Source organism: Pseudopipra pipra, chromosome 5, assembly GCF_036250125.1.
Source record: "Pseudopipra pipra isolate bDixPip1 chromosome 5, bDixPip1.hap1, whole genome shotgun sequence".
Taxonomy (NCBI): domain Eukaryota; kingdom Metazoa; phylum Chordata; class Aves; order Passeriformes; family Pipridae; genus Pseudopipra; species Pseudopipra pipra.
Genome location: NC_087553.1, coordinates 25,691,834 through 25,719,803, shown reverse-complemented (window position 1 = coordinate 25,719,803; position 27,970 = coordinate 25,691,834). Strand labels below are relative to the sequence as shown.

General features: G+C 44.5%; 2 protein-coding genes across 3 annotated transcripts; one reads left to right on the top strand and one right to left on the bottom strand.

Moving 5' to 3' along the window:
- Positions 1-20: 20 nt before the first annotated feature.
- ACO2 (aconitase 2) lies at positions 21-21,453 on the bottom strand. The gene is made up of 18 exons (XM_064656694.1): positions 21,313-21,453; positions 16,411-16,553; positions 15,073-15,331; positions 12,858-12,950; positions 10,748-10,906; positions 10,395-10,545; positions 8,987-9,091; positions 8,635-8,726; positions 8,246-8,351; positions 7,030-7,187; positions 5,903-5,976; positions 5,118-5,229; positions 4,803-4,925; positions 4,443-4,598; positions 2,298-2,489; positions 1,367-1,499; positions 937-1,058; positions 21-524 (listed from the first exon to the last, which is right to left on the bottom strand). The coding sequence occupies exons 1-18, from the start codon at positions 21,346-21,348 to the stop codon at positions 381-383; spliced, it is 2,358 nt and encodes a 785-aa protein (XP_064512764.1). The 5' UTR covers positions 21,349-21,453; the 3' UTR covers positions 21-380.
- Positions 21,454-21,597: 144 nt separating this feature from the next.
- PHF5A (PHD finger protein 5A) lies at positions 21,598-27,970 on the top strand. 2 transcript variants are annotated; one of them, XM_064656743.1, is made up of 4 exons: positions 21,598-21,746; positions 22,863-22,886; positions 24,101-24,267; positions 27,256-27,970. In XM_064656743.1, exons 1-4 carry the CDS (start codon positions 21,695-21,697, stop codon positions 27,343-27,345), a joined length of 333 nt encoding a protein of 110 aa, XP_064512813.1. In that variant the 5' UTR covers positions 21,598-21,694; the 3' UTR covers positions 27,346-27,970. The 2 variants fall into 2 exon arrangements, with proteins under 2 accessions (XP_064512813.1, XP_064512812.1); XM_064656742.1 differs by lacking the exon at positions 21,598-21,746 and adding an exon at positions 22,524-22,608.

Genomic DNA, 27,970 nt, shown 5'->3' with positions numbered 1-27,970 from the left:
GAATACAATAACACATGGCAGAAGAGATGGTCACATTCTTTATTTTCATTTTAAGTCTTTAGCCATCAGTAAAGTGAATGGGCAGAAAACAACCAACTGAGCAGACAAACCCACCCTAGCTGGTTATTTCCAAATATAAATAACTGTGGGACAACTGAAACTGAGCCAAAATAGAAAAAGGGAGCTGGGGAACTTAAAAGATGAAAGTAAGCCTAGCTGCACTCCCTTTTCATAGTGTCAGTGAAGAGGAAGTACCATAACAAAAAGGAAGCTATGGTTACATTTGATCAGACATTTATTCCAACAGTAGGCATGGAATTGCACTTTCATGAAAATGCCAAAGCTGAATCGAGTCCAGTGCACTGGGGCATTGTGCGCACTTAGCTTGATTTCTGCTGCAGCTCCTTCATTCTGTTCAGGGCACTGCCAGCCTGAAACCACTCGATCTGCGACTCATTGAAGGTGTGGTTCAGCATGATTGTTTCTTGGCTCCCATTGGGATGTTTGATGATGCATTTCAGAGGCTAAAGGAAGAAGACAGTTTTTATTTAACCCTCCCTTCTCTTTCAAGGGAGCAAGTTATCTGAAGTTTCTCACAGGAAAATTCCTACATGTTTTTAAAGGGCTGAAAAGGGAAAATTGTAGCTCACGGTAGGTCTTAACATAAAAAGTGAGGGTGGAGTTCCTTGTAGGGAACACTCATGCTTAAGCCAACAAGTCCAGAAATTCATAGTATCATACAAGGGTATCTCATCACTATTCAGAACACCACCGTCTGATTCTGACCTGCCCTGTAGCCCCCCAGGCCACTGTGTCTTGCCTGGCTGGGAGGTTGCACTGCCCACCAGTGCCGCCTCACAAGCACGCAGCTCACCACTGTTCCCATCAGTGGCACATCCCTGCCCACAAGTGCATGACAAGACACTGGACAGTTACCTTTCCAGGTGCAAAGTCTTTCAGCCCCACAATGCTTAGCTTGTCCACAGGATGGATCTTGTTGTAGTCTGCTGGATCAGCGAAAGTGAGAGGCAACAGACCTTGCTTCTTCAGGTTGGTTTCTGCAGAGAACAAACCGCCAACCACTCTTGTCACACCCCACTGCAGGGAAGCAGGATTACCTTCTGGCTGCCCAGTGCTTCTCGGAGTAGCATTCCAGCAAAATTATCTTTGTAGCAAGATCAGCATATCCTCTGTTTGTGGCATATCTAACTAGATATGTAACAGGACTCCTGACAGGAGGGACCCTGCCATCTGTCAGCAGGTAAGGTTCATGCCTGTAGGTGTTGAGCCCTAGGACAAGGTAAACTGCTTCCACTCAAACCAAACACATCCTGTTTACACACACCACAGGGGAAGTGTGACTCACCGTGGATCCTGGCAAAGCTCTTGGTGATGATGACCCTGCCTCCCAAGTGACGTGGCTCCAATGCTGCATGCTCCCGGCTTGATCCTTCACCGTAGTTTTCATCCCCAATAACTGCCCATTTGACACCCATTTTCTGTGACAAAAGGCACAGATTTACATTTTTGCTGCCACACAAATGAGGAATTAACAATAAATATCCACCCACACATCTAATTGGAGCATTACACTGACATTGCTGTGCTATGACACCTTCTCCCAGAAGGCTCCCTTCAATTCTAAGAAAGGAGAGAAATAAAAGAATTAAGTGCTTCACAGTAGTTAGGCCCTTGGGATCCAGAGCAAATCCTTTCTTTCCTTTTCCTGCCACCTCTCCTTCCATGGTGCTGTGCCAGACCAACATTCGCACCAGCCAAGATCTCTGCTCTACTTCTGGAAGGGATATGGAAAATTTTAACTTCTCTCTACGGGAAGAGCCAATCTGAGACAACTGCCAAGTTGTCCAGAGGGCAAAAGGACATTTCTTGAGATTCAAAGCCAAGTGTTAAAGAATAAAGGGGATAAGATTATAACTTGTTTAAACATTAGACTAGTCACAGATGAAAGATTCCAGGAGGCAAGATTTAGTTACAGCCTAATAACACCCAGGCCTTGTGAGGTGTGCAGAGCCTAAAGGAGTTCTTCCTCTTTTGTTTATGATTTCTGGCCACCTCAGAGTCATGGGATCCTCCTCCCTCTTCCCCCTATCAGGTAGGGACTGAATCTCCTACAGGAACTGCAATCATCAGAGTAAGTACCAAGAATAAGCCTCAGTGCTAAGGGAATTCACAGCTGCTGTTACTTGAGAGCAGGAGGGAGAGATCCTCATTCTTGGCACACACTGCCCAAAGTGTAAATGTCCTCTTAAAATAGATGTGTCAGGAGAACGTCTCACCTTGTAGTAACGGGCTGTGTCTGGGACTGGGCCAAACTCCTGGGTTAATGCATTCCTCACAGAGTTGGCTTTGCCATTTTCAATGTTGATGGCACCAATGAGCAGGTTGTTGGAGATGTTGTCCAGGTGGCCACGGAATTTAAGCCACGGTCCAGCTGCAGAAATATGATCAGTGGTGCATTTCCCTTTTACCTAAAGGGTAGTACAAGAGAAGAACATCTTAGGATGGAGCAGCGTACTTGACCCTTCCTCAACACTTTTAATTGTGAAGCATTAATTGGGGGGAGTGGTCGATACTCCAGAGGGCTGTGCAGCCCTTCAGAAGGACCTCAACAGGTCAGAGAAGTGAGCAGAGAAGAACTGTCTGAAGTTCAATAAAGGCAAATGCAGGGTCCTGCACCTGGGGCAAGAATAATCCCATGCACCAGCATAGGCTGGGGGCCAACCTGCTGGAAAGCAGCTCTGCAAAGAAGAGCCTGAGGATCCTGTGGACAAAAAGTTATCCCTGAGCCTGCAGTGTGCCCCTGTGGCAGCAGTATCCTGGGGTGCACTAGGAAGAGCACTGCCAGCAGGTCAAGGGAGGTGATCCTGCTCCTCCACTCAGCCTAGTGAGGCCACATCTGGAGTGCTGTGTCCAGTTCTGGGCTCCTCAGTACAAGTGACATGGAACTCCTGGAGTGGGTCCAATGGAGGGCAACAGAGATGATTAAGGGACTAGAGCATCTCCTGTTCAGCCTCGAGAAGAGACAACTGAGGGGGACCACATCAATGTCCATAAGTATCTGAAGGGAGGGTGTCCAGAGGATGGGGCTTGGCTCTTCTCACTGGTGCCAAGCAATAGGACAAGAGGCAGTGGGCAGAAACTGGGGCACAGGAAGTTCCACCTGAACATGAGGAAGAACTTCTTTACTGCGCAGGTGACCATGCACTGGAACAGATTGCCCAGAGAGGTTCTGGAGTCTCTCTCACTGGAGATATTCAAGAACTGTCTGGACACAATCCTGTGCAATATGTTCTAGGATGGCCCTGCATGAGCAGGGAGGTTGGACAGATGACCCACTGTGGTCCCGTCCAATCTTACCCACTCTGTGATCATCACCTCTCTTTTTAAAGGCACAAACCCAAGACAAGCACATCTGTTAAAGAATCAAGGCACTCCTGAGGCAGAAAACAGTGGTCATTCTGCCTGTGTTGGGTAGGAAGAACGGCCTTGTTCCGAAGGATAAATTACAAAAATTAGCTTAGCCATGACATCTCCTGCCATGTCCTCACTTCACTCAGCAGCAGGTTTTTCAGGTACAAAAAGCAACTAAGCTCTTCCTCCTACAGCTCAGCCTCCCTGTTGGGGGACTTCAGCAAGATGCCAAGTGTTATCCTCTAAGTTTCTAAACTGCACATAAGCCTTCTCAGCTTGTAAGAACAGAATTTCCAACCAGAGATAATGGCCTTCCAATTGGTAGGTCTCAAAGTGCTTGCAAAGGAGTTGCCTTGTCCAAAACTTAAGCACAGCTCAGTATGGCCCTTGGGAGTACCTGCAACTCTGCCAAATCAGTGTTCCCAAAGGTCAGTTCCTAAGGGACTGCATTTCAGAACCCATCACTGTATTAACTGAAGTTTTCATCCTCCTAACTCACCTCAGGCAGAGAGGAGAAACCCATCTCCATTAAAAGACCAAATTGCAATATTTTATTATGAAGTAATTTCTATAAAGTGGGAAGACAACATGCATAGTGATGGACGAGAAGTTCCCAATGACCCCATTTCAGACAAAATACATCTTAGAACAGTCAGTTATTAAAGATGCTAATTAAAGAACCCATCCACCTTTCTGCTGCAGGTTATAACTGGGACAAATTCTGCAGACTGCATGGTATGGACAGGATCGTATTACATGCTATAACAAGCTTCATTTTTCATGGTATTAGCTAACCACCAGCCCAAAGGAGAGGAGTATTAGTTATAACAGAAAGAAGTATCAAAAGTAAACAACTGGAAAGAAGGAAGACCCTTGGTTCACTTTCCATAACAATGTGATTGTAGGGGAGGGAATCAGAGACAGCTCAAAGGCACATCCAAAGCTTTTAGCAGCTTCTTTCTGTTCAAGCAGACCTGTCACAGCTGGCATCCCCCCACTTGGTTCCTGACCTTGATGAGGATCAGCATGTCTTCTAGATCCTTGCCATCCCACTTATCAAAGGGCTCAAGAAGCTGGAGGCGCTGGCTGGTGGGGCTCACATCCACGTGCTGCCCACTGCCATCCTTGGGAGGGTACTGATAGGTGTCCTGGCCTGGGTCAAACTCCTTCCAAAGAAAAAAGGAAAATCATCAGCCTCAGCCATCCCCAACAGCACACAAGAGAACAAGTCAATACAGGCAACTGCCCCCATTCTAGCTGTAATACTGCACATCAAGGAAGAGGTCAGTGCATGAAAGTTCTCTCAGTACATATAAAAACGCTGCTACTGTCAGGCCTTTCCTCCCTCCGCCTCCAGACCGAGCAGTTACCAGCTTGGGCAGCTCATCTGCATCAGGTGCCTCTAGTTTAAACTTCTTCCCATCTGCTCCTGTCAGGTAATCTGTCTCAGGGTTAAATTTTAGAGTGCCAGCAATGGACAGGGCTGTGACGATCTGAAAGAAAAAGTGACAAATTTAAAGGTGTATTCTACCCCCATCTCTTCATTTGAAAGTCCTAAGTCTAATAGTCTCAAAGCCAGCAGCCAAGCTACTAATCAAGCCACACTGGGCCTCTCCTGTTGGCACAAGAATTGACTCCCAAGGCACCCTACCTATTCCATGGCCCCTCATCTGGCTGTTTCTTACCTCTGGAGAGGTCACAAATGCATGAGTCTCTGGATTGGCATCATTGCGACCCGTGAAATTCCGGTTGTAGGACGTAACTATTGTGTTTTTCTCTCCTTTCTTGATGTCCTTCCTGTGAAAGAAGCAAACATGCTCATCAGATCTAAATGGGATACTGCTTCTAGATGTCTCACTGCTAAAATCCTCCAGCCTGCTTTTGGCAGCACTACCTTTTAGGAACATGAACTGGTGCCTGGACATGTTTTCTTCCTTAAGCAAAGATTCAAAACAAAGTACAGTGCAAACCCAAGTCACTGATTCTTGGAGTAGTTTTCATAGCACTGTTGAACTGTCCAAACAACTAACTAAGTACACTGCCTTTGGATAGTCCACCATCAACAGTGACAAAGCCACATGAGAATGTCTCTCCCATCCCTTCTATTGGGAATTTTTCTTCCGGCTACTGCAATGATTGAAGTTGGACCAATTTATTTTTCCTATTTTAAAAGGACCATACAACCTCTAGTCCACCCTCTCACAGACAACGAATCTCTCTTCCCATTTTTTGCCTACTATAAAATGCCTCCAGAACGTGTGTCCATTGTGCAGCTTCATTCACTTAAAGGCTCAATATAAATCTGCAGTCTTTCTTTTCTCCTCCTCCAGTGCATATCAGACAGCTATGGACAATGGGTTTTTAAACATTTCATTCCCAGTGTGTTGTATTTACAGTCACATTTGGCTTCACAGAGCACTTTAAGAGCTAAAAGACACAAAGCTAGAGTGAAGTCTGTCTTTCACTTTACCTGTCCCACTGGCCAATGCACGGCCCACAAGCGTTGGCAAGAACCAGCCCTCCAACTTCTCGCAGGATTTTCGCCTGGGGGCAGAGAACAACTTTGTTACTGGTAGAAAATCTGGAATAAGTTTCTGGGGTTGCTCTTTCAGGGGAAGCTGACACTAACAAAAAGCACCAAGTGTGAAAAAATTCTCCTCGTTTGTTTTGAGTCACTTTTATAAATATATGGGGTTTGACCTCAGTAAGGGTCTAAGTTAACAGTAGGGAAGAGCATAGGATGACTTGCCACGATGTTCCCATTCTCTACCTGCTTCAACTTGAGCAATCCAGCTACTTGCAGATATTTAACTGAAGGGCAGTGTCTGGTCTGATTAATATCCTACAGACTTCCTGTCCATGTAAGGACAGAACTGGCCACAGCGCAGGCAAATGTGTGTGTGCCTGCTCAGTCCACTCAGCAAATGACTCTCAGTTAAGGGGGGAGCTGTTAAAGAAAGGCGTGACTGTGGACTTGGTTGGAGGAGGCATTAAGTATTGGCTGGGCATATCCACATGTGAAGACTTGGTCCCCATGCTGTGACAGCATCTAACATTTACTAAATAGAAAAATAATTAAAACATCATTTTCTGCCAGAAAAGGGAAGAAAGTAGGTAATGGTTCCTCTACAAAAACATTTCTTTCAAATCAAATATGAGTTTTGCCATAAGTTTTGTCCAAATTGGGAATCACCCTCCAACAAAAGAGCTTGCTCACTTCCTAAACTGTTCTTAAATGAGAAAACTGGATTGCAGGCCTTTGTCAGCCATGGCCACCTACAGAATCCCAGGAGCATGAGGCATCCCTTGCTGTGCATACTGTTATCTCCTCAGGGCCTCAGTTCCTGATAACCGTCTTAGCTCTGTTCAGTTCTAATCCTGTTACGCTCAGGTAGTAAAAATCAAAACACTGTCAAGGTGATGGCAGTACCCACAAGCACAGTAGCACAAGGCTAGTCACTACATCAGTAATTGTGCCTCCAGCAATAAGTGAAGACAAAGTTTGAGATGTTTCCATTATCACCTCAGGACCCTTGAGTACTGTCTTGAAGAATTTAACCCTTACTGTTTGGAAGCATAAAGAGCAGGCATACTCACATAACCATCTCTTTCAATGGTGGCACGGATCTGCTCTGAACCTGGCGTGATTGTGAACTTTGATTTGCACTTCAATCCATGCGCTAGTGCCTGTTTTGCCACAGCTGCAGAGCGTCCCATGTCCTCATAGCTGGAGTTGGTGCAGCTGCCGATCAAGCCTGTGGTGTTTGACAGAAAAGGGAGGTGGTTACTGTAGCCCTGGTATTAGGAAGCTTCTCCCTGACCTGTCTCTCTGCAGAAAAAACAAGGGACAACCACCTTTTCTGCTGACAAGGTATCAAAGGGTTTCAGGTACTAACACTGCCAAGCCATCCAGCAATATACTGTGGTCACAAGCAATCCCTTGTCCAGCTTTGGAGGTTGCACGGTCAAACACACTACCTTGTCACTATTCCTGTTATTGTTTTACAAGATCTGAGTGTCACTTACTTGCACTTTGGTTATGCAAATTACCAGAGAGAGGTATTGTTCCACAGACAGAAAAGATTTCAAACCAAGATGGTAAGAAATGGAGGAAATGATGAAAAGCAAAGCATGCTTTGTTACAGTATGAATACCACAGGAGGACATACTGTACAATCCTGACAGGTGCTAACCAGCAAAATATAAATTCTCTTTCAGTTACAGCTGCTGTAACTGTATCCCATTTGTAACACTGTTGAATAATACATTTCCCACCCGGGGTGTGGCTTTACAATGTATTTCCATTCTTTTCATTCCCCCAGTGAGCAAAAGTTGAGAAGCCAACCCACAGGTTACCATCCCAAAAGTGAGTATTCCAGGTGAATTTCCAAGCCTGCTCTTTAGGACAGAAAGTACTAACTTTACTATGTCCTGAGAGCTCAACAGCCAACAGCTGGGAGGGCTGACAATCACGCTCCTGACAGATCTCTGCAACAGACAAATCCATGGCACAGACTTTTAACTGAAGTGCTCTTCAACAGATATCATTCCTGTCAACCCAAACATTCAAAAGTTTTGAAAATGGAAAAAAACCTGGTCTGCTTCTCGAGATTAAAATCTCTCCTACTATCCCTGATCTCATCCTAAACACCTGGTCTAGGCAGTCACTAGTCTTTCCAGCAAATATGGCCATGAAGACATGACACTGCACCGAAGTCAAAGGACATACAGCAGCAATGAAAAGACTGGATCCCAAGACAGCAACATTTATGCCACAAGTATGAAGGCAGAGGAAAGAGCAAATGCTACCCACCAACTCTGATATCAACAGGCCAGCCCTCCTTTTCTGCCACAGCACCAATATCTGACACAGGGTGCGCCAGGTCTGGTGTGAAAGGTCCATTGATATGTGGTTTCAGCTTTAAGAAACAGTGACAAAGTCAGAAATTAGAGTAGCAAAGAATAACCCCAAAACACAGCAGCAAATCAATTCCTTTCATAGCTCTATCTGGAAGCTGTTTAAATAGGATTCTCCTACACGAACACTGGAGCACAAGCTGTCAGTGAAGCAGACCTGAGTGTATTTTACATGTTCTAGTACAGTGCCAGGGGTATTGCATCCAACTCCCAGCTTGGTCCTCATTCTCACAAAGCAGAGTCATGTCACAACATCCAAGATGGCAAGAAGAAAGAAGGCCTTACCTCACTGAGGTTGATTTCTATCACCTGGTCATAATGACAACCAGAATCTGGTACCAAGTGTTGCTTGAATTCTTCTGCAAGTGCAGCTATATCTGGAATAACAAAGAAGGGGGATCTGAAAAGTGCAGCAAATGAGAGAAAAGAAAAAGTCTGGAAAAGCTAAACATGGGGGGGTCCACCATTTACTTCCCCAGCCACTTTATCTACAGGCTCTCTACTTGTAGCAGATGACCTACAGGACCACATGAGGTCAGAAGTCACATCAGACACCACTATAGGAAGATACTGCTCCCAGAACATACCTTCACTTGAACCCATACTTCTACCCACTTCGACCCCCAACCCCTCTTACCAGCTCGCCCAGTCTTGCCCAAGTATTTCTTCATGCGTGCATTGTACGGGAAGATCGATGTGGTAGCTCCAATTTCAGCCCCCATGTTACAGATTGTTGCCATTCCTAGAGAAGTGGGAGAAGCAACCATGGGGTCAGTAAGAAAGTCCAAGGCCATCCAATTGTCCAGAAGTCAGTACATGGAAAAGACAGCAAAGCCAAGAGGGATCACGGCATTTCCCACATAAATCCACAGCTGAGAGAACATACTGGCAATGTAATGGCTGGCTCAGCCTCTAATAATTCTGATTGATACAGTGCCTGCAACCAGACTTTTCTGCAAGGAAGGAGCCGAAAGTCATACTGATTCTTGCAGATACTGGAAGGGATGACAGGGAACCCCCATCTGCACTGAGCACTAAATACATTTACAGCAGTGAGCAGTGTCTCTGCTACCTGCAATGGGTGCCCTGTCCCTCCCTACCATCTAATTTATCTTTACTGGAGGAGCCAGACATTTGTGAGAAATGTAATGGGTTGAATAAAATGCTTCCAGTGACAGAACACAGTAAAATAACCCCAAATGTTTGCTCACTGCACTGGGATCACCCATGCCTTTCAAGGACACAGCAATGAAATCGTAGAAGCTGCTGCCTTACAACTAACAAGCTAGGAACAGATACCACAGGTCAAAGTCCTCTGATTTCACAGAAGAAAAATCCCTAATTGCTCTCAGTTTGTAAAACCAAATATTCCAAGTTGTAGCCAAGTCAGGCAAATTAAGAGAAGTCCAGCTTGAAGGCTGTGCTTCAAGCCAAAGGAAGAGATATTTCTTATAATTTGATCTTAGCTAGCACATTACAGAGAACTACAATTTTTGCTCAGATTTTGGTTCAGATTCAGCACCCAAGACCCACAATTAGCTAGTATATGACTGCATGTTATAAACTGCTTCTTTCTGGTCTATCCTCTGCCCACCTCCCTTTTCTAAAAAGCTTTTTGTTTAGCAGCTGTCACACATATACTCCCTTTAACCTGTTTCTTTTTTCTATTCACAGCATATTTTAGGCTGAAATGAAAATGTCATCCTTTATCTCTGGCATCTCCATCTTCTTAAGTATATACTGGAATACCTCCACCCTTACTCTTATCCTGATGTACCACCTTACAGGATTCTTGACAATTAACTATCCCATGTTCTTAAAGTCACAAGAAGATTTAATGGGGAGAAGCCACTTTTTCACTGAGAGGGAGTGCTGTTGTGTTACACCATGCTCACCCAACTCTCCCAGTTAGCAGCGTATGAATCACCGGGCCAGGCTAAGGGAGAACATTTAGTCCTTCTTGCCTGATTCCCTTCTCAGCCTCCAAAACTCAACACTCAGCTCCAACACCACTCTTCTCAGGTAAGAGATTTGTGTTGTCTTACCTGTGCAAGAGATTGAATCCACACCCGGCCCGTGGTATTCAATGATGGCGCCTGTTCCACCCTTGACAGTGAGGATGCCAGCCACTTTCAGGATCACATCTTTAGGAGAAGTCCAACCTGAGAGCTTGCCAGTCAGTTTTACACCAATAACCTGAGCAACATTAATGGGGGGGGGGAAAAAAATACTGAGGTCACTTCCTTTCAGAAAGGTAATGGTATATAGTTCTCCTGTGGGGTATATTCCTTTCAGAATGCAATGGTATATTGTGCCTTATATATACAGTGGTTGAAAATCAATGTTCCTTACACATCTCACCCTTCACATGGAAGATTGGTATTCTTTGTGCTCCTACCTTCGGGCATTTGAGTTCCCAAGGGATTCCTGCCATGACATCCACAGCATCAGCTCCACCCACACCAATGCAGATTCCTCCCAAGCCACCTCCGTTTGGGGTGTGTGAATCTGTGCCAATCAGCATAACTCCAGGGTAGGAGTAGTTCTCCAGAATGATCTGAAAATAAAAATGGATGGTTTGCTTGCTTGTTTGTTGGGAAAGGAGGGGGAAGACAACCGGAAAGAAGACAAGAACAAGAGTTTAGATCAGTTTGTATTCGTAGATTTCAGTAAAAGAAAGTAATTGAATTTGGTTTGGATTGGAAATTCTCTTCTGTTTCAAACTCCTTGTGGAGAATGTAAGGACACCACAAGGTACCAAGTCTCAGCCTCAGGATTCTTGCTTGTCCCAGGATAATAAAAAAAATTAGAAAACAATCTCTTATTTTTTTCACTAGAAGAATACTTCCCTCCAGTTTAGGCTTTTGCTAAGGTGCCACCTTAGTTAGCCTTTGTTAAGGCTCAAGAGTCTATTCCATAGTCTCCACACCCTTAATAAACTGCTGAGCAAGTCAGCTCACTTATCCGATGCTAGGCTGGATATATAAAGACCTTCCATCACCTTTATGCTCCCATAGCAGTAGAATACCAATAGGCTCCTCCAGTTCATGATGCCAGGCAAAACCCAATCACACAGAAGAATCCCTCACCAAGAGGCTGCCCTTCCCTTATTGCTGTTAGTGATTCCATGCAAGACTTTTCAACTACCAACAAACCCACAAAATGGTTTTTTAATGAAAAAAAAAAATGTTTTCTGTGGTAGCAACATAGTGGAGAACTCAAGCTGATGAACTTCTCATTGCATATGTGCCACACCAACACTAAGGACAGCTTCTCTGAGTACCACAGAACTCACAGCACATGCATCACAGAAGAGCTTGAACAGAACTAAGGTGATCCTTAATTAAAAAGACCATGGCTTTGCTTTTACAACTTTCAGCTTCACTGGTTTGTAGCTCACAATAATACATTTGTGGGAGAAAGGTCACTTTCAAGGCCTCGCTTTGCCAGAGTTGGACTCTGAAGCTATGCAACATGACCAATTTTCTCCATCCAAAGTCAGCCACAAGAAAGCTGGTAGCCACTGCACAGAGCTATGCTGTCATGTGACAAATGTCACGAGTGGTTCCACAGCACAAATTACCTGAGATGTTCCCATAACCTTTTGAAGAGTTCACCTGTTGCATCGCATTAAGCTAAGGTAACCTTAGTAACTCATTTTGTAGCTAAGAAAACATAGGAGAGAGTTCTTGACTCTTGTCACAAGTTGCCTGCTGACAGGATGCTTACCAGTCATCCATTCTCCTCTCCACTTTTGCTTCATTCTGCTCTTCAACTTTTACTGCCTGAGACTCAGAGGAACAATGAAAAATGACTACTGGACCCACAAAGTAAATCAACCACAAGCAAGTTAGGGAAATCCTGACAGAGGTGTTTGTTTAAAAAAAAAAAAAGCCTCGTTAAGTGGTAAGTTATCTTAGGACAGTCATACTCATTTTAGATCCAAGTGCAATAACAAGAGAATCTCAGACTTGGAAACTGTTTTGCATTTTATTCAAATTCACATAGCAACTGGTTATGTGTTGCCATTCTTGAGTACTTAAAAGTTAGGTGTCCTCAGATACTCTCCTGGGTTTTATGGAGGCAAATGCATACATAATAACCCTAAAAAAAAAGTATGTTACCGGGGCTGCTCTCCTTAGCACCGAAAGCAATTCACATTAACCCCATGGAACCAGCTTGATGGCATCACCTTACTGTTCCAATTGTACCAAGAGGAGCCAGCCCACAAGCAGTTAAGGTATTTCAAGCTTCTGTGATTCACATGGCATGCTGTTGGCACTACCTAATCACACATCAGGTTACAGTTTGACCAAAATAACCTTTAAAAAAAACCCCACTGTTGTCAAGCTAACAGAGAGAGCAAGTAAGAAACCTTGCCTGCCTTGAGAAAAGCAAGTTGTTTCCCTCAGCTGGTGAAATTCTTTAAGGGTTTGCACTTAAGTTCTCTCTTCACCATAAAAAGAGCCACTGCGTGTTCAAAGATTGCAAACACACACACACTTTACCTGGTGAATGATTCCTGACCCAGGTTTCCAGAATCCTACTCCGTACTTGGCACCAGCCGTTGCTAGAAAGTTGTACACCTCCTGGTTTATGTCCTATTCACACAGGGAAACACAGAGCATTAGTAAGACATTTTGTTCTTCCATACATCAAAAGCTCATTGAAACACACTCCCTTCCCTCACATGCCTGTCTGTAGTTTGCTCCAGAGTTTTGCTGCAGCTGGAGAGAGGTGCACAACACTTTTAAAAGCAAAAGGAACTAAGACAGTTTGACACACAGTTGTAACAGGTCATTTAATTCCATCCCACCTGTAGCTCTACTAAAAGCATCTTTTTTAGTTTCTAAGTCCAAACAGCAACAGCCAATAAAGAATACCCTGCCAAAAGGCATTTAAAAATGCTCTGCTCATTTTTTCTATCTTAGGGGTTTCTTTTAACTTGTCTCCCTCACTTATTCTAGTCCCTACTTCCTTCTCTACTAGGTGTTCCTTTTCCTTTATAGATGCTTTGGAGACATTTCAAACCTCTTATCTAAGTATTCTGGCTTTATTTTTACAGATTAAGAAATGCAACTGGAAGTTGCTTGCTACCAGGGGAGTTGGTGAGCGTCATTTCTCATTCTACCAAGTCCCCTGTTTAAGACTTACACAATGCTGCCTTTCTTGCTGCACTATCACCATTATTGGTGGAGGTCACACCGTGAAAATTGCTTGTGAGAAAAACCATGGTTGCCAAGGAAGCATGACACTATTATGTCCTGATATTTCTTGGCAGAGGAGTGGCAGAGGAGATAAGATAAGCACTAGGAGGAGTTTCTTAAGGACTGTTCTCATGCAGCTAAGCTTCAGAATAAAGGGAAAGGGGAAACAAGATAATGGAAGAATTGTCTCAGCACACACTTGCTGAAGTTTCCCATGAGGCAGCAGCAGTTCTTTAAGCCTCATTTTCCACTGGGAGTCGGGTCACTTCACTGTTTGTGCATCCTTCCCCCAGTAAAGCACGCTGATGTGCCAGGAGCAAATCCAAACCACCCTCTGGCCTGCCAGCATTCATTGTGTGCCAACTGGCAGCAGCAGAACCCAGTCAGAAGGCAGCAGGACCTTTACTTGCTCTGCTCAGAGTGGATGGCAAAGGAGGGACACAGCTCAGGGCTGCAGTGAATATAATTGCACTATGGAGAACAAATGCAGGAATAGGGGAAAGGGGAAGACAGGAGGTGAATGGGAGAAAAGAAACTGTCTGATTTAGTAAGTCTCAAATTCTTAATAGCACAACTTAGGACTAAGAGAAGCAGAGCAAGAATTCCCCAAATTCACTCCAGAGTGGTATAAGTTGCCTTACTGTGGCCTGAAGGAGAAAGTCAGAAGCAGTTACTTCAACACCATGAGTTTTTGAGAATAGATATGGACTAAAATCTTAAAATGCAGCTGACCCCTGTTCACTGTTTGTAAATTCTGGTATCAATATTCAAGGTGCAATTCCTCCTGGCTCTGACAAGATTTCCTTGGCAGATGCATCATGGTATGTAGGACAGAGATGAACGTGTCTATATATTACAGAAGCCCCTTTGGGGACGAATAAGCAGTAAAACAGTGAGCGAGAAATGTAAAAAAGGGAGTGAATCACCATTTGAACAAACAAGACTTTGAAATTCACAAATAAAAACCAACATCCTCAGCGCTTTTACACACACGAGCCCTGAAAGCCGCACATGCTTCAGTCATTGCTCTTCAGAGAATCACTAGCAAATGCTTTGGGAAAGTAACTACTTGCCTCCCCCTCACAGGATACACCAGTGAAATGCAGACATGTTCAGTAAGTTTTTCACACTGCCATACTGCAACACAGAGTAATCTGTCTTCCTTTTTTTTCCCCTTTGAAATAGATCGTTTCTCTTCCTTTAGCTGAAACATCTTCTCTCTCCAAAACACATACATGATCTGGGCTTCCATCATTAACAGCTTAAGACTAGCTTTTCCTACATTCATGGTCTTTTAAATCATGTAATGGATGAATCTCAGCTGAGAAATTCCCAAAGATCCACTTACTCTGTTTATTTGGTGCATCTCACCTATCTACAGAGCTGACCACCACAGACAATCTGTTACCATATCTGACTTATGGCTGTCCTCCGGGGAAAAAAATTAAAATAAGCTCTTCCTTCAACTGTAAGGAGGTTTTCAAGCAGACAGAAGTTAAGTTTCTGCAATAGTGACCTTAGCTCTTCGAAGATCCTTTTCACCACCTGACTGGGCTTCAATGAGGTGATCACAGTGGATTGTGGAAGGCACAGCCACTTTTGGCAGCCCACTGCTGATGAACTGTAGCATTGCCATCTGAGCTGTGGCATCCTGCATGGCCACACGGTCTGGCCGTAAGCGCAGATAGGTCTTGCCCCGCTCAATCTCCTGTTTTGCTGGGTCATCCAGGTGTCCATATACAATCTTCTCTGACAAGGTCAGGGGGCGGTCAAGCCTGGGGAGAATAATTTTAGTATCTGTATCTTGTGTACTTCAACATTTGCCCTTTTAAGCATGTAACAGAACACTTCCTTATATTGCTCATACTGTTAAGACCTTTTAACATACAGAAACCTGTATGCTTTTCTTACAGCACTAAAATATCAACTGGTACATGGCTAAATGGTTCAGTTCAGAAAGTTCAAAAGTATATCAATTTGTGTCATTTTATGCTTTCTTTTCTAATCTTCCTATACTGTAAAAGAAGCATTGACTCTGCTAATTTCTTGAGTTATACTTCAGGACTGCAAATGTGGAGGTGATCCAGAGGTCAGACTCAATTCACAAATACCAGATCCCACAGCAAGCAAGTACAACTAAGTGGAATTTTGTGACCTCAGACCTTTCATCCTGCAGCTGTATCAGTTGAGGAATCTATTTATGTCAGTAGTACGATCTTCTGGGCAGTAGCTAAGTCGAGACAACAACCTGAAATGAGAACTACCACATTTAACAAAGGATGCAAAACCCAAAGGACATGTCATACAAACCACTGCCAAGGTAAGTGGAGCAGGAATGAACTTAACAGGCACACAAGCCTCTATCAGCAGATTAAGGTCACTATGTTTACATATGCTACAAATTCCTAGCCCTCTTTTCCATGCTTAACAGCAGAACATAGGAGAACATTAACTGTTGAGAATATTCACAGTGCACAGAAGCACTATCCTATAATGACCACTGCCCACACGCTGCTGCCCTAGAAAGGGGCAAGGGCCAATGTGAAGACTCCTCAACGAGGGCATTAAACAAAGAGGACAAAGTCCTTTCTAGAACCTCCTCTGCATTGGCCTGGTTCTCTGCATGTTGCAATGCTTCATCATAACCTTCAACCCTTGCGCAGTGCCCCACTACTACGTGGAGACATTACAACTCATGCTTCAATACATTGACAACTGCTATTGCTCAAAGCTGCTCTCCCTAGTAAACATTACCTATGCCAGGGCCCCATGACTATTTTTTTTCTCCTCTCCTGTCACTGCAGAGCTAAATTCAACACATTGACCCCTCCCTTCTTCCCTTCTCCACTCTTACCTCTTACGGACAATGTTGATGTTCTTCTCCAGCTTTTCATAATTTATGTATTCATTAGGTTCAAAGTGGCTCATGGCCACCTTGGCCCGCTGGCACAGGGCAGGAGAAACATGGTAGCGTCGTATCCCACTATTCAAGGCATGCTGAAAAAAAGGAGAGTATTAGCACTGGAACCTTACAGAATTCCTGTAACATATCAATAAACCAAGTGTTTTTCGGTTTTTGTTACTGGGATTTTGCAGGCTGAGGAACAGAAAAATTGCAAAGGTTTTAAAGACACCTGATGAACATTTGATCATACAATACCGTGTATTATGTTAAACAGTGAGACACCAGGTTACCCAGAAAAGGTAGCATTTACTACATTATTTTACATTTCTGTTTAAGGCACCAGATGCCTTATGCTTTCAAGAGAGAAATCTGCTTTCAGGTAATGCTGAAACAATTCTTAAACACCAGTTTGCTACACTCCTGACATATCAGAGCCACGGTGGAGAAGAACTGACGTCATTTCCAAAGCAAGCTAACCCTAGGTTTGTATTTGCTCACTGGCATTGACCTGACATTCAAGGACTGGCAGGTGACACTGCATGGGTCTGAGTAGACCCCCCTCTGTTCCACCATCACATACTAAGTTTCCTAGGCAGGGTCCCTGCATACTGTTATAAAGTTTACTGTATTTCCACACAAGGTGAACTATGTTTCAACCCTAGCTAGAGAGACTTGGATGTACAAGCCTGGCCTACAATGTAACACAGAGCAGGAGAGAGGCAAGATGTAGAAAAAAAAACGCATCAGCTTCACCAACTCGGCTGCACAGATCAAGGTGCTGTTTACCTCACTCTCACAGCGGCACCCTCACCTTTCCACTGAGAAAAGCCCTGCACTTACCCTACAGGTGAGTTAACTGCACAACAGGTGAACTATACTGTGACCTGAACATGTAAACAGAAAATGTCATGAAAAAAAGCCCAAATTTCACTTGGCAGCCTCCACAGTGAGACAGTTTCCTGGAACACAGGAGAAGGGCAGGCTCTGGTGAGGTACCTGACCTGAAACAGACAGGTCAGTGCCCAGGGCTAAAAGCTCTCACGCAGCTTTGAAAACTGAGTCAGAGGGCAGCCTCCATGAAAACTTCCAAGGATTTGGCACATGCATTTCTTACATCCTTTGAAAGTCTCAGTCATCAGCATTAGAAGTCTGGAAACAGACTGCAGACAAGAGTTCAGAGTTCTTCCTCCTCCAGAATTAAACACTAATCTAAATCCCGTTTTTTCTGTTCATCCTCTACTCCAGCGTTACAAGGTTTTGATAAGTGCAGGTTAATAAACACAGTGGTATTGCACTAAACACCCCTTTTGTGTGCATGATTGTAAATCAGCAAATATTCTTTGTGCAGAACACAATCATCATACCTACCACTGGTTTTGTGTTATCAAAAATACCAGACAATTCTTTAGATCTGTTCAAGCATTTTAATGTTTCCTTGTCAATATTTTTTCCAATTTTCTTGTTACCAGCATTGAGAACATTGCCCAAAATAATCACAATCAATGAGATATCACCAATTTTTAGCCAAGTCTCTTGTTTTATTGTCCTTTCGATAACATTTGTTAGCATATTTCACAATAAGAAGTTCAGGAAAGCATGTTTAAGGTGAAGGATCTGTCTGGACAAGGAAATTGGCAAGAGAAGTCTGGAAAACCAAAGGTGTGTTTCTGTAATGGCCAGTAAGACCAGGGGAAAATCATCACCTAGGTCAATCAGTTTCAGGAGACTAGAGAATCACTTTTGTCTACATAAGACTTTTAAAAGGCACCTATTAAAAAAGTGTTATCTTCATTTTACTGGGATGTAAATCTAATCCCATATCTCTACCCTGTTGGGAGTTAATTTGATTCAATATGGTTGTTCTCATGTTGACATCCAGCAAGCCTGAGGCTCCCCCACCACGACCAAGTAACAGCATACACTGGCTGGTTCAAAAGTCTGATCTCTCCTCAGAAAGAATCCACAGTGTATCACTCATCACACTTGTCTATTCTCTCTGCCTGGTTTTTTATCCATTGCATCCTCAGAAATAGAACTTGGCAGAACTTAAATCTTGGCAGAACTGCAAGATAAGGGAAAAGTCACAAGCCTGACAGTTCCCAGCTTCATTCTCCCTCCCTCTTCCCAGAGCGAGAGGCAATGTAGTAATGCATTGAGGGGCTTCCGTGGTGCTTTTTTACTTAGTGAGAAGCACCTTGCAACCAACAGCCAAGGGAAGCAGGCAGCCAGTAATCTATACATTTTCCATTTTATCCAGGAATTTCCAGACTGACCAAACAGCTGCCAAGTGATCTCCTCTTACCTGGCATTGAATCCATCATCCCAGCATGAATGTCTGTGTTCAGATTTCAGTAAAAGAAATGGCAATAATCATTACAGGGCTCCTAAGTCTACTGGTATTTTACCAGGTGAAAAGCTTCCTTAAAAGACACAAGAAAGCCAGCCTATGAAATGGGTCATTATTTTTGAAGTCTCTGTCAGGAAGCCAACATTTCTCTTTACAGATTTTAACCTAGCTATCTCACATTTAGCTCAATACAGTGAATGGTCCAGATGCAAAAGGAGTCTGAATTCAGAAACTAACTTGCACTTTTGCAGCTGATAAGACAGACAAGTCCAGTAAGCAAAAGCTTATGTTCAAAAGAGTAGCAACCACATTACGTACACTCCTATCTGGGAAATTGGTCCTAGAAATCCCAGCTGAAACCCAAAATACCATTTTTTCTCATCCTCCCTGATCTACGAACTCTGGCCAAGCTTCCAACATTCACCACGATTCAGCCTAAAAAGAAAAGCAGAGTGGTATAATCAAATTGTAAATGCAGTCTAATTTTCTAGACCCACCTCCAAAGAGCAACCAAAATTATGGTTCTGAAGACCAGTTTAGCCCAGGCCAACACTGATTTCTGCCAGCATATGCAAAGCTACTCATATATAATTTCAGTACTTACCTACGATGCCTTCAATAAACTGCTGATATTTCAGGCAACTTAGAGTTTTACACTCCTCTCTTTAAGTCAATCCTCAGCCAACGTGGCTCAAAAAATGGAATGCTACTAAAAGCATCACCTCAGATAGGCAGGAGAAAGATCTTGACCCTTTCAGGCTATTAGAACTATGCTTTAAATAGGACATTCAGACCAAATCGGGTTAATTCCGATTTATTTCCCTCAGAGGGAAGCTTTCTGTGCAGCTCCAGTTCCAAAACAGTTCCAGGACAGGAGGTGGGTAGAACCAATGTTAATAACATGTGCCATGGTCAATGCTGGCACTATCACAGTGATTGGCAAGATGATGCTCATATTCATTAACCTCTAGACAGCTACACAGGGGCAAAAAAATATTGCCTCCTAAAGAGATCACCTAAAAGCATATCTGATTACCATCACAGATTTAGTCCTTCACCAGGGGGAGGGGGAAGAAAACATGCATCCTGAGCCTGGTAATAGAAGACAACCTCCCAGAATACTAAATTCCTCATCCTGACTGTGCCAGCACAGCCTTTGTTTTACATTATACCACATTATTTTTAGCAAATGACTGCTCGTTCTCATGCAGTGTCACACCACAAAATGAGAACCAATTAATTACCCTAATAAAAGACTTGCCTTCATTTTATGAGTAGTCATTTCTGTTCAAAGTACAAACTAGAAGCTACTTAGCAATTAAGAACAAATATACCAAGTTATATTTGAAATGGTGCTATTCTGTGACTTTTTCTTAAATAAAAAAAAAAAAAAGCTATACTTTCCTAAAATACCTACCTCTAAAGTAAGGAAGTAATAAAAAACAGAATTAAGATTCACAAAGTACTTTCAGAATACTAAGAGCCAAACAAGCTCTTACTTTGGCTCCCTAAGAAAAGGGAAGACATTGGCCAAGGTCACAAGTGGCAAACTGAGAAGTTACACTGCCTGCCCTTATCACATGCTCTACACTAAGGGGGGCAACCATATCCCTGTTAGCAGCCCTAAAAAAAATTACTGCACGTGATATTTGCATTCCAGGTTTTAAAAAATTATGAAAACTTCATTATTGACTACATATTAAACACAGCAATCTCTCAAGGAAGGGAATCTCTGTGGCAAGTTCATATTACAGGCAAATGTGAGTTCTAGAGGTCATGACAGAGAAGACCTATGAGACACATTATTACCACCCTGGAAAATAAGAGCAGTTTGTGTGCCTGTCCCATCTGCTTTTCCAGCCTTCCTAGGTCCCGTTGATATAGAGACCCTGGTGCCTTTGTCACCCGGAAGCCTCCGTTCATATTAAAAATAGGATTTTTAAAGCCAAGTAGCCAAAACATAGCTCGCTCGAACAAGAAGTCACCTTGTGCTGCCCCACACTGATAAGGGGAAGCAATTGAAGATGAGGAAAGAAAAATGCATGCCTCGGGAAAAGGCTTTTTATTTCACCGCTAAGCCCCGCGCCCACGGGTTCTCCGCCCCGCTGGGCCCGGGGCTCTGACCGCGGTCCCGGCCCAGCGCCGCGGGGTCTGTGCGAGCGAGGAGGCGGCGGCGGCGCCAAGGCCGCGTCCCCGCCACTCCAGTCACCTTGCGCTCACCTTGACGGACGGACGGGCCCACCGGCGGGAGACGCCCTGCCCCAGGGCCCGGGCAGCGGCCGCGCCACCGCCACCGCAGCCTCCCCGCCATCGCCATAGAAACGGGGCGCGGGGCCGCGCAGGGGACACGCTGACCTACACGCGGAGACGGGGGCGGTCCAGCCCAGCCCGGAGGCTGCGGGCGGCCGCACTCTCGGCTGCCTGGCGTGCAGTACCCTTGTCTCTGCCGCGGCGCCCGCCGCCCACCCCGCCCGGTGCCCCTCCCGGCCGGCGCCACCGCTCACCCTAAGCCGAGCCGCCAGCACGCAGTACGGCGCCATTTTGTTCACTGACAAAGATGGAGTCGCGCCGCGATGGCGTCACGCGGCCCCTTTTACGGCTCCGGCGCGCGCGCGGGGGCGGGATCGCACGGGTCCTGGCAGGGGCACACCCGTCACAAAGGAGGGGTCCCGGGCTGCAATGCGGGGCTTCCCCGGGCGGAAAGAGTCGGGTGACGGAGCAGCTCCCTGGAAAGGGTTTATCTAGGCAACCCTCCCGCGTTTTTCAGCTCGGCGGCGGCGCTTTCTCAGACGCAGGACTCACCCCGGCCAGGACCCAGGGGCGGTGCGGCGGTGAGCGCTTGGCGGGGCCGCAGCAGTAGCAGCGCCGGGGTGGTGTCGCCTCGCCATGGCCAAGCACCACCCGGACCTCATCTTCTGCCGCAAGCAGGCGGGCGTCGGTGGGTCCCGGGGCCAGGGCACGGGATGGAGGGGTCCCCTGGCCCCTTTTCCCGCAGCGGGGCGAGTAGGAGGCGCGCGCGCGTGTGTGGGGCCCGTCAGCGGCCGTTGGGGGCGCGCGCGGCTGTTAGGCCTGAGCGGTGGGGGAGGGGAGAGGGGGCTCCTTCCCTCCTTCCTTCTTTTATTTTCCTTTTATTTCGCTGCCCTGCCGTGCGTTATGGGTCCACAGCATTTGGAGCATCCTTCTGGCTGCGAGATAAGTTATCTTCCAGGCTATATCTGAAATACAGGGATGGAGATTTATCCATGTCGCATCTCGGTCAGAATTTGCCCAGTTGAGTCTTAAAGAACTCTTAAACAAGGTTAGAAGTTGAGACATCCCTTCCAGGTTGCTCCTTGGAGAAGCACATTTAAGAAGCAGCTTTCTGCGAGATCTGTAAACACAAAATATTCAGCTGCACTGTCCAGAGGAAACCTCCTTTTAGAAGATGCAGTCCTTCTAACCTAATCTATCTATGTTGAAAATTAATCTGACAAATCCCCTGTCTCTCAGACCTCAACTGAATCACTGTTTAGTCTTTGTGAATGTGGACATCTGGTTTTTGGAGCTTGATATTTATGGCATTTATCCAAGCTCCTAACACCATGGCTGTGAGTTTCCTAGACAAGTGACAAAACTGCTAAGATACGTTTAACTACTTTCATGTTCTGAAGTGAACAAGGCTATTTTGGCTGCCTTAAGTAAACACTTGATTCTATTTTTTTTTCCTCTCATTTAAACCAGTGTAAAAGCTATGCCAAGACTGCTGTACAGGATTTCCTTCAGTCAGGCACACTGGCTGTGTTTGAAATGGAATAGTGAATGTAGGTTTTCGTACTGCCAATGGGTGTCATTGTGTGTTCACAGTGCATTGAAACTTTGTTCTTGGTAAATGTCTCTAGGAGGATATATATTGCTTATTGTAAATATGTTTGTATTTATGCTCAAACTGTTTCTGTGGTTTACCTGATCACTGCAGAAGATAATTATTTGACATTCAAGCTTTGGAGTTACTTAGATTTTTCTCCTGCTTCTGCCTCAAATAATTTTTTTCTTCTTTTTCTTTTTTTTTTAACAGCAATTGGAAGACTTTGTGAAAAATGTAAGTATAGCTTCAACATGTAGTTGCTTGAGAGCATGGTGTTGTGGTTAGAATATGCAGTTTGGATCCAGAGGTTGGATTTTGTTTTTGCTTTAACCACGAACTTGATGTCATTCTTTGAGGTGGGAACAATGCCTGCATGTTGCAAGTGAAACTCAAGGAATACTTAAAAAGTTATGAGCTCAGAACACAAATGCAGTTCTAGGGTATGTACTGCCAGCATTTCCAGCGGCTGAGGCTGTGGTGACTACTTGAATGGATCCTTGTAATCTGTAATGCAAAAATATCAGCCTAATCATTTCAAAGCATGGGGGGAAAAAATGTCTTCATCATACCTCGAGAAAGGTTCTTCCTTCTGTCTGTAGAAGAAAAAATGGAGAGAGAACTCCTAGAGTTAGAGCAGGGAAAAAAAACCCCACAGAATCATATGCCAGTGTTCAGCTGTAAAAGGGAAGAAAGAACTGTCGTTAGATCCTTGTAGGGGAACAAAAGAAATAAGGTCAGTAGCTTGTGACTCAAAAATAGTATGAAAATAAGTAAAGTGGGAGAAGGATGGTCTGAAGCAAAAGATCATTTTTAAGAGTACCTGGCAGTGAAACATTCCCATTGGTAATAGCTGAGGGCTGTCACGCTGGGGATTTAAGAGCAGGTTAGGTGAGCTGTTTGCGAGAGTCAGGATTAGATACCTTGGGAACTGGTAATAGGATATGAAGCCTTTCATCCCTAGGTCAGTGTTTTGGATAAGACCCAGCACAGCAGAAACTGGCAGTGGCATGTGATGGCTCCTTGCCTGTATGATCTGAGTACTTGAATTTCACCCAGTTCCTTGTGAGAGAGCAAGAGTAACTTTGTGAAATGGCTGTTTATGCCAGTTTGCCCTTTCTTTGGCCTTCTCATGGATGAAGGATTAAAGGGAGCATGAGTACAGTCTCTTATCTCTTTGAGGACAATAACTCCATACTTTTGTTGATGTGGCACTGTGGGAGTAGTTTACACTGCTGCTTCTGTGTACGTAAGAATGGTAGTCCTGCCGGTACAGCATTTTTTTCGCAAGTGAAAAATTCGGGAAAAGTAGTAGCATGATAAATTTCTGCAGTTCGTTTGTATTATCTTTGAGTGTACAGGCAAGTTCTTTTCACTAGGAAGCTTTTTCTCTTTGATGTGGGGATGGAGCAAAGGACGTTCTGTAACCAAAGGCTCTGCTGTGCTTGCAGGTGATGGCAAGTGTGTGATCTGTGACTCCTACGTGCGGCCCTGCACCCTGGTGCGCATCTGTGACGAGTGTAACTACGGCTCGTACCAAGGGCGCTGTGTGATCTGCGGGGGCCCAGGAGTGTCCGACGCCTACTACTGCAAGGAGTGCACCATCCAGGAAAAAGATGTACGTCGTCGTCCCAATTTTACTTAGTAGCCATGCTTACCTTTAAGGGGCTTAGAGCTGCTGAAATTAGCGCTGGGACATGGGATGCTTGGCACCGATTTGCAGCACCTCATACCTTTCTTCCCGTGTTGATAGTTCTCTGTGTTTGCAAAGCATTTTGAGATATTGTAGCATTTTGAGGTATCATAACTCTCTTTGTCCCTAAGGATCTCTGATTATTTTGCACACTCACAGCTGTTTCCTCCACACACTGCTTGTTACCACTTCAGGTTGTTACCTTACATCTCCAGCCTAGGTTTCACTAGGGTCAGAAATATTCCAGACACTGCACAGCTTCTCACTGCAAGTCCATTATCATCCACTGACCAAGAGGACATATGGTACTGGAATCAAAACCTTTGTTTTCCTTTGGATAGCAACATGAAGTTAGTCTCAAGTGTCCAGTGACTGCACTAGTAATTGTGTTTTACAAGTTTAATGCCTCTTGTATAATTTCAATGGCATACAATTTGTATTTTCTTATTCTTTTTTGGAATGGTCTATACTGTAGACATCTCTCTGCTAACACTTTTTGATGTAATGGTCCCTTATGTCTATAGTCATTGCTATAATCTTTTTATAATCTTGTGCTGAAAGATAGGCACTGCACATGTGAAATGAGGCAGCTGTTCACCTCTTCTAAGGCTTTTGTTAATAATTCAACACAAGGAGTGCAGGACATGAAGAACTGCAATGAAGTGTTAGAAAGACCTCAGGGAAGAGCAAGAACATGACGTTTGCAGTTCCAATATTCCCAAAATATGGGCCTGATAGCTGTTAAAGTGTGTGTTTAAGGTTGCTTGGGTTTTGGTGCTTTGCAAATATCATTTCATACACACCCTAATGACAGATCTGCTGAGAGAATGGTTCAGATTGATTTACAGGAGTGTCCTCAGCTGACTGAGTTGCTGGTTTAATTCTCTGCAGTGCCTGTGTATTCTCTAGAGGCCTTCAGCTAAATCCAGGACAGGGGCAGGTCTTCATTTGAATTTAGTCATTAGATCTAACAGGAACATAATCTTTTTCCATACCTAAATATGGCTATAAGTGCTGGGATGGTGGTGCTGCCTCCTACTTTAGAAATGCAGTGAGAACTAGTAGTTTTCTTCACTTGCCTTTGGAACAAAGACACCTGGCTTCATAAGTCATGAGTAAAATAGGCTTGGTTTTATTTTTATCAATTCATATGGATTTCCAACAAGTGTTTTTCATAACCTAAGCTCACCTTTAGCTTATCATGTCTGGTTCAGGTGTGAAATAGCCAGCTGCTCTTCAAGGGAGGACTGTGGAAAACAGAGCTAGAGGAGAATTACAGGCCTGGGGTATTCTGACACCTGGGTGAAGGTTGCTGTGAGCGAAGACAGTTGATCTGTAGCAGCAAACTCAAATGTTAGGTATTGCTGCAGATCTGAAACAGACATGATTGAGTCGCAGGATTGAAAAGTGTTGGCACAAGTGTAGGGTGCCCAGAAGGGGAAAAATTAAGTGTGCTGCTGCCTGTCACAATTATGGTATCTGGTGCTGATGTGAATAAGGAAAACAGAGAAAGAGCTCTCTACTTGAAGCTTTTACAGTCCAAGCACTTCCATCATTCTCAGAGGAAGACTGAAAAAGATAGTGAAGCAAGAAAGCAAATACTAAAATGAAGGGAGGAGGTGGAGTGCTACTGGGCACCAGGCAAAGGGCCTGGTTACTCTCAATTCATTGGTTCTGGTGGAGGGAGGAGTGAAGAACCGCTTCAGTCTGCGGGTAAGGGCCAGAATCCCACCTTGTCATCCAGTACACCTGTGAGTTGCAAAAAGTAATCTTTTCTTGGGGACAGGAGCATGCTCATGTGCTGCCTCCTTAGGAGGAGGTGGAAGAATGAACAGAGCCCTGCAATAACGCTGTCAAGATTATCACAGACTCCCTGGATCGTGGAAGACAAGGCTTGGAAGAGTCCTACTATTGAGGTTCAAAATCAAATAAGGAGACAGTAGCTAGAAATGGGTTGTGGCAGGTGTATGGGGGAAGGATGATTTCTATTCATCTCCTGTTATTTCTACCATGCAGACCTTCCCCAGCAGATTATATCTCTGGCACAGGAGCTGGACAGCTTGGGTGCAGATTCTGTAGCATTTGACATCTGCCCAGAGGCTTTCTAAATCTAATGCGCTCAGGCTTACACATCAGCCAAGGATACATGTTCCTCTCCCTGCTGGGCCCCTCACAGCTGCTGTGTCCAGCCACAACAGTTTGCTTTTAAGAATTATGCAGATGCTGGGCTCAGGTGGCCCATGGACAAATGGTCCCTAGTACACCAAGAGGTGCATCTCTGATTTTTCTCAACCACACCTCTGAGGTGGGTCTCCTCCACTCCCCTTGCTTTTCTTGTGGCATTTTTTCTCACAATCTGCTGGAATTCAGGTACGAAAACTTATCTGTGTAGCTGCTGTGGGCAGCTGTCCTCTTCCAAGATGACCATACAGCCTCTGCAGTAATTGATCCAGGAAATCTGAGATTCAGTTCTGTCGTCACAGCTGAGAGGGGCTCCTATACACAAGAATGGCTTGGTGACATCTAAAGCAGCAAGATTCTTTTTGACTAAGGAGGGGAAAGGTTATTCCTCTGGGCCCTATAAATCCTGTGTATCCTAATTTAGAAAGAAATCAGTCTTGAAGCACTGAGCATCCTTTTCATTAAACTGCTGATGTTATATGAGCTGTTTTCCGTCTCAGCCCTGAGGAAGAGAAAGTCCTAGAGTAATCCTGAAAAGGCATCCATACTCTTCTCTGTTCCACTGTCTTACTGGTAACCAGCACTGGAGGGCAGTTTATCTGCCCAGGTGTTCGAAATATGTGTTGAGGACAGGGGGAGGAGTGTGGGAACCGAGAACCTTCTAGAACTATGCAAATGATGACATTGTTCTGTGTTTGCCCATCTCCTAACCTACATCTTCTGTTCTTTCAGAGAGATGGTTGCCCTAAGATCGTCAACCTGGGCAGTTCCAAGACAGATCTTTTCTATGAAAGGAAAAAATATGGCTTCAAGAAGAGGTGATCCTATCTGTACATGGCTATACCTCCTGCCAGGTTGGCAAGAGGGTCTTGGAACATCGCTGGACTTTACTATTATTGAAAACCGGTTGATTATGTTTTTTTAAAGCAGTACAGATTCAGTAATATACTTGGGGCTGGAGAAGTAACAGACTGAATGACGACTGAAACCTGATCAGAACCAACGATAAGCTAGAGCAGATGAGGATTACTGTCTCTTGCCTTTGCAGAAGCTCTGCAAGTAGTTGCCTCAGCTTTCTATACAAAGCCTGGTGGGCAAGCACTTACGCATGGAGGAGACTAGCTCAGTAAAAAGCAAGTGTCGTTTTAGGTGTGGAGAAAGACTTTGTGGTTGTTCTTACTAGGCTATTTGAAATTGCCCCATGCATCAGTGTTGAAGAACAGAGCACCAATCCCATGTGTCTGCTCCCCTCCTCCATTCCTTCAGTATATTTCCATGCTGCCCTGTTTTGTAAGGAACCTGCTCATGGCTGGTGCCTTCCTAGAGAGAGCACAGCTGTTCCATGTTTTCTTTGTCAGATTAATCCAAGGCCCCTTCTTGCAACCATTTCTGTAGGATGCATACCAATAAAGCTTCTCGTTTGGGTTTTTATTTTTTGTACAACAAA

Excerpts from the sequence above, each read along its gene's own strand:
- ACO2 (XM_064656694.1), bottom strand. The coding sequence starts at position 21,348 with ATGGCGCCGTACTGCGTGCTGGCGGCTCGGCTTAGG. Across the intron at positions 1,500-2,297 it reads ACACAGCCCGTTACTACAAG|AAAATGGGTGTCAAATGGGC; the intron begins GTGAGACGTTCT and ends CTTTTGTCACAG. Across the intron at positions 525-936 it reads AAGACTTTGCACCTGGAAAG|CCTCTGAAATGCATCATCAA; the intron begins GTAACTGTCCAG and ends TTCTTCCTTTAG.
- PHF5A (XM_064656742.1), top strand. The coding sequence starts at position 22,539 with ATGCCAAGACTGCTGTACAGGATTTCCTTCAGTCAGGCACACTGGCTG. Across the intron at positions 22,887-24,100 it reads TGGAAGACTTTGTGAAAAAT|GTGATGGCAAGTGTGTGATC; the intron begins GTAAGTATAGCT and ends CTGTGCTTGCAG. Across the intron at positions 24,268-27,255 it reads GCACCATCCAGGAAAAAGAT|AGAGATGGTTGCCCTAAGAT; the intron begins GTACGTCGTCGT and ends CTGTTCTTTCAG.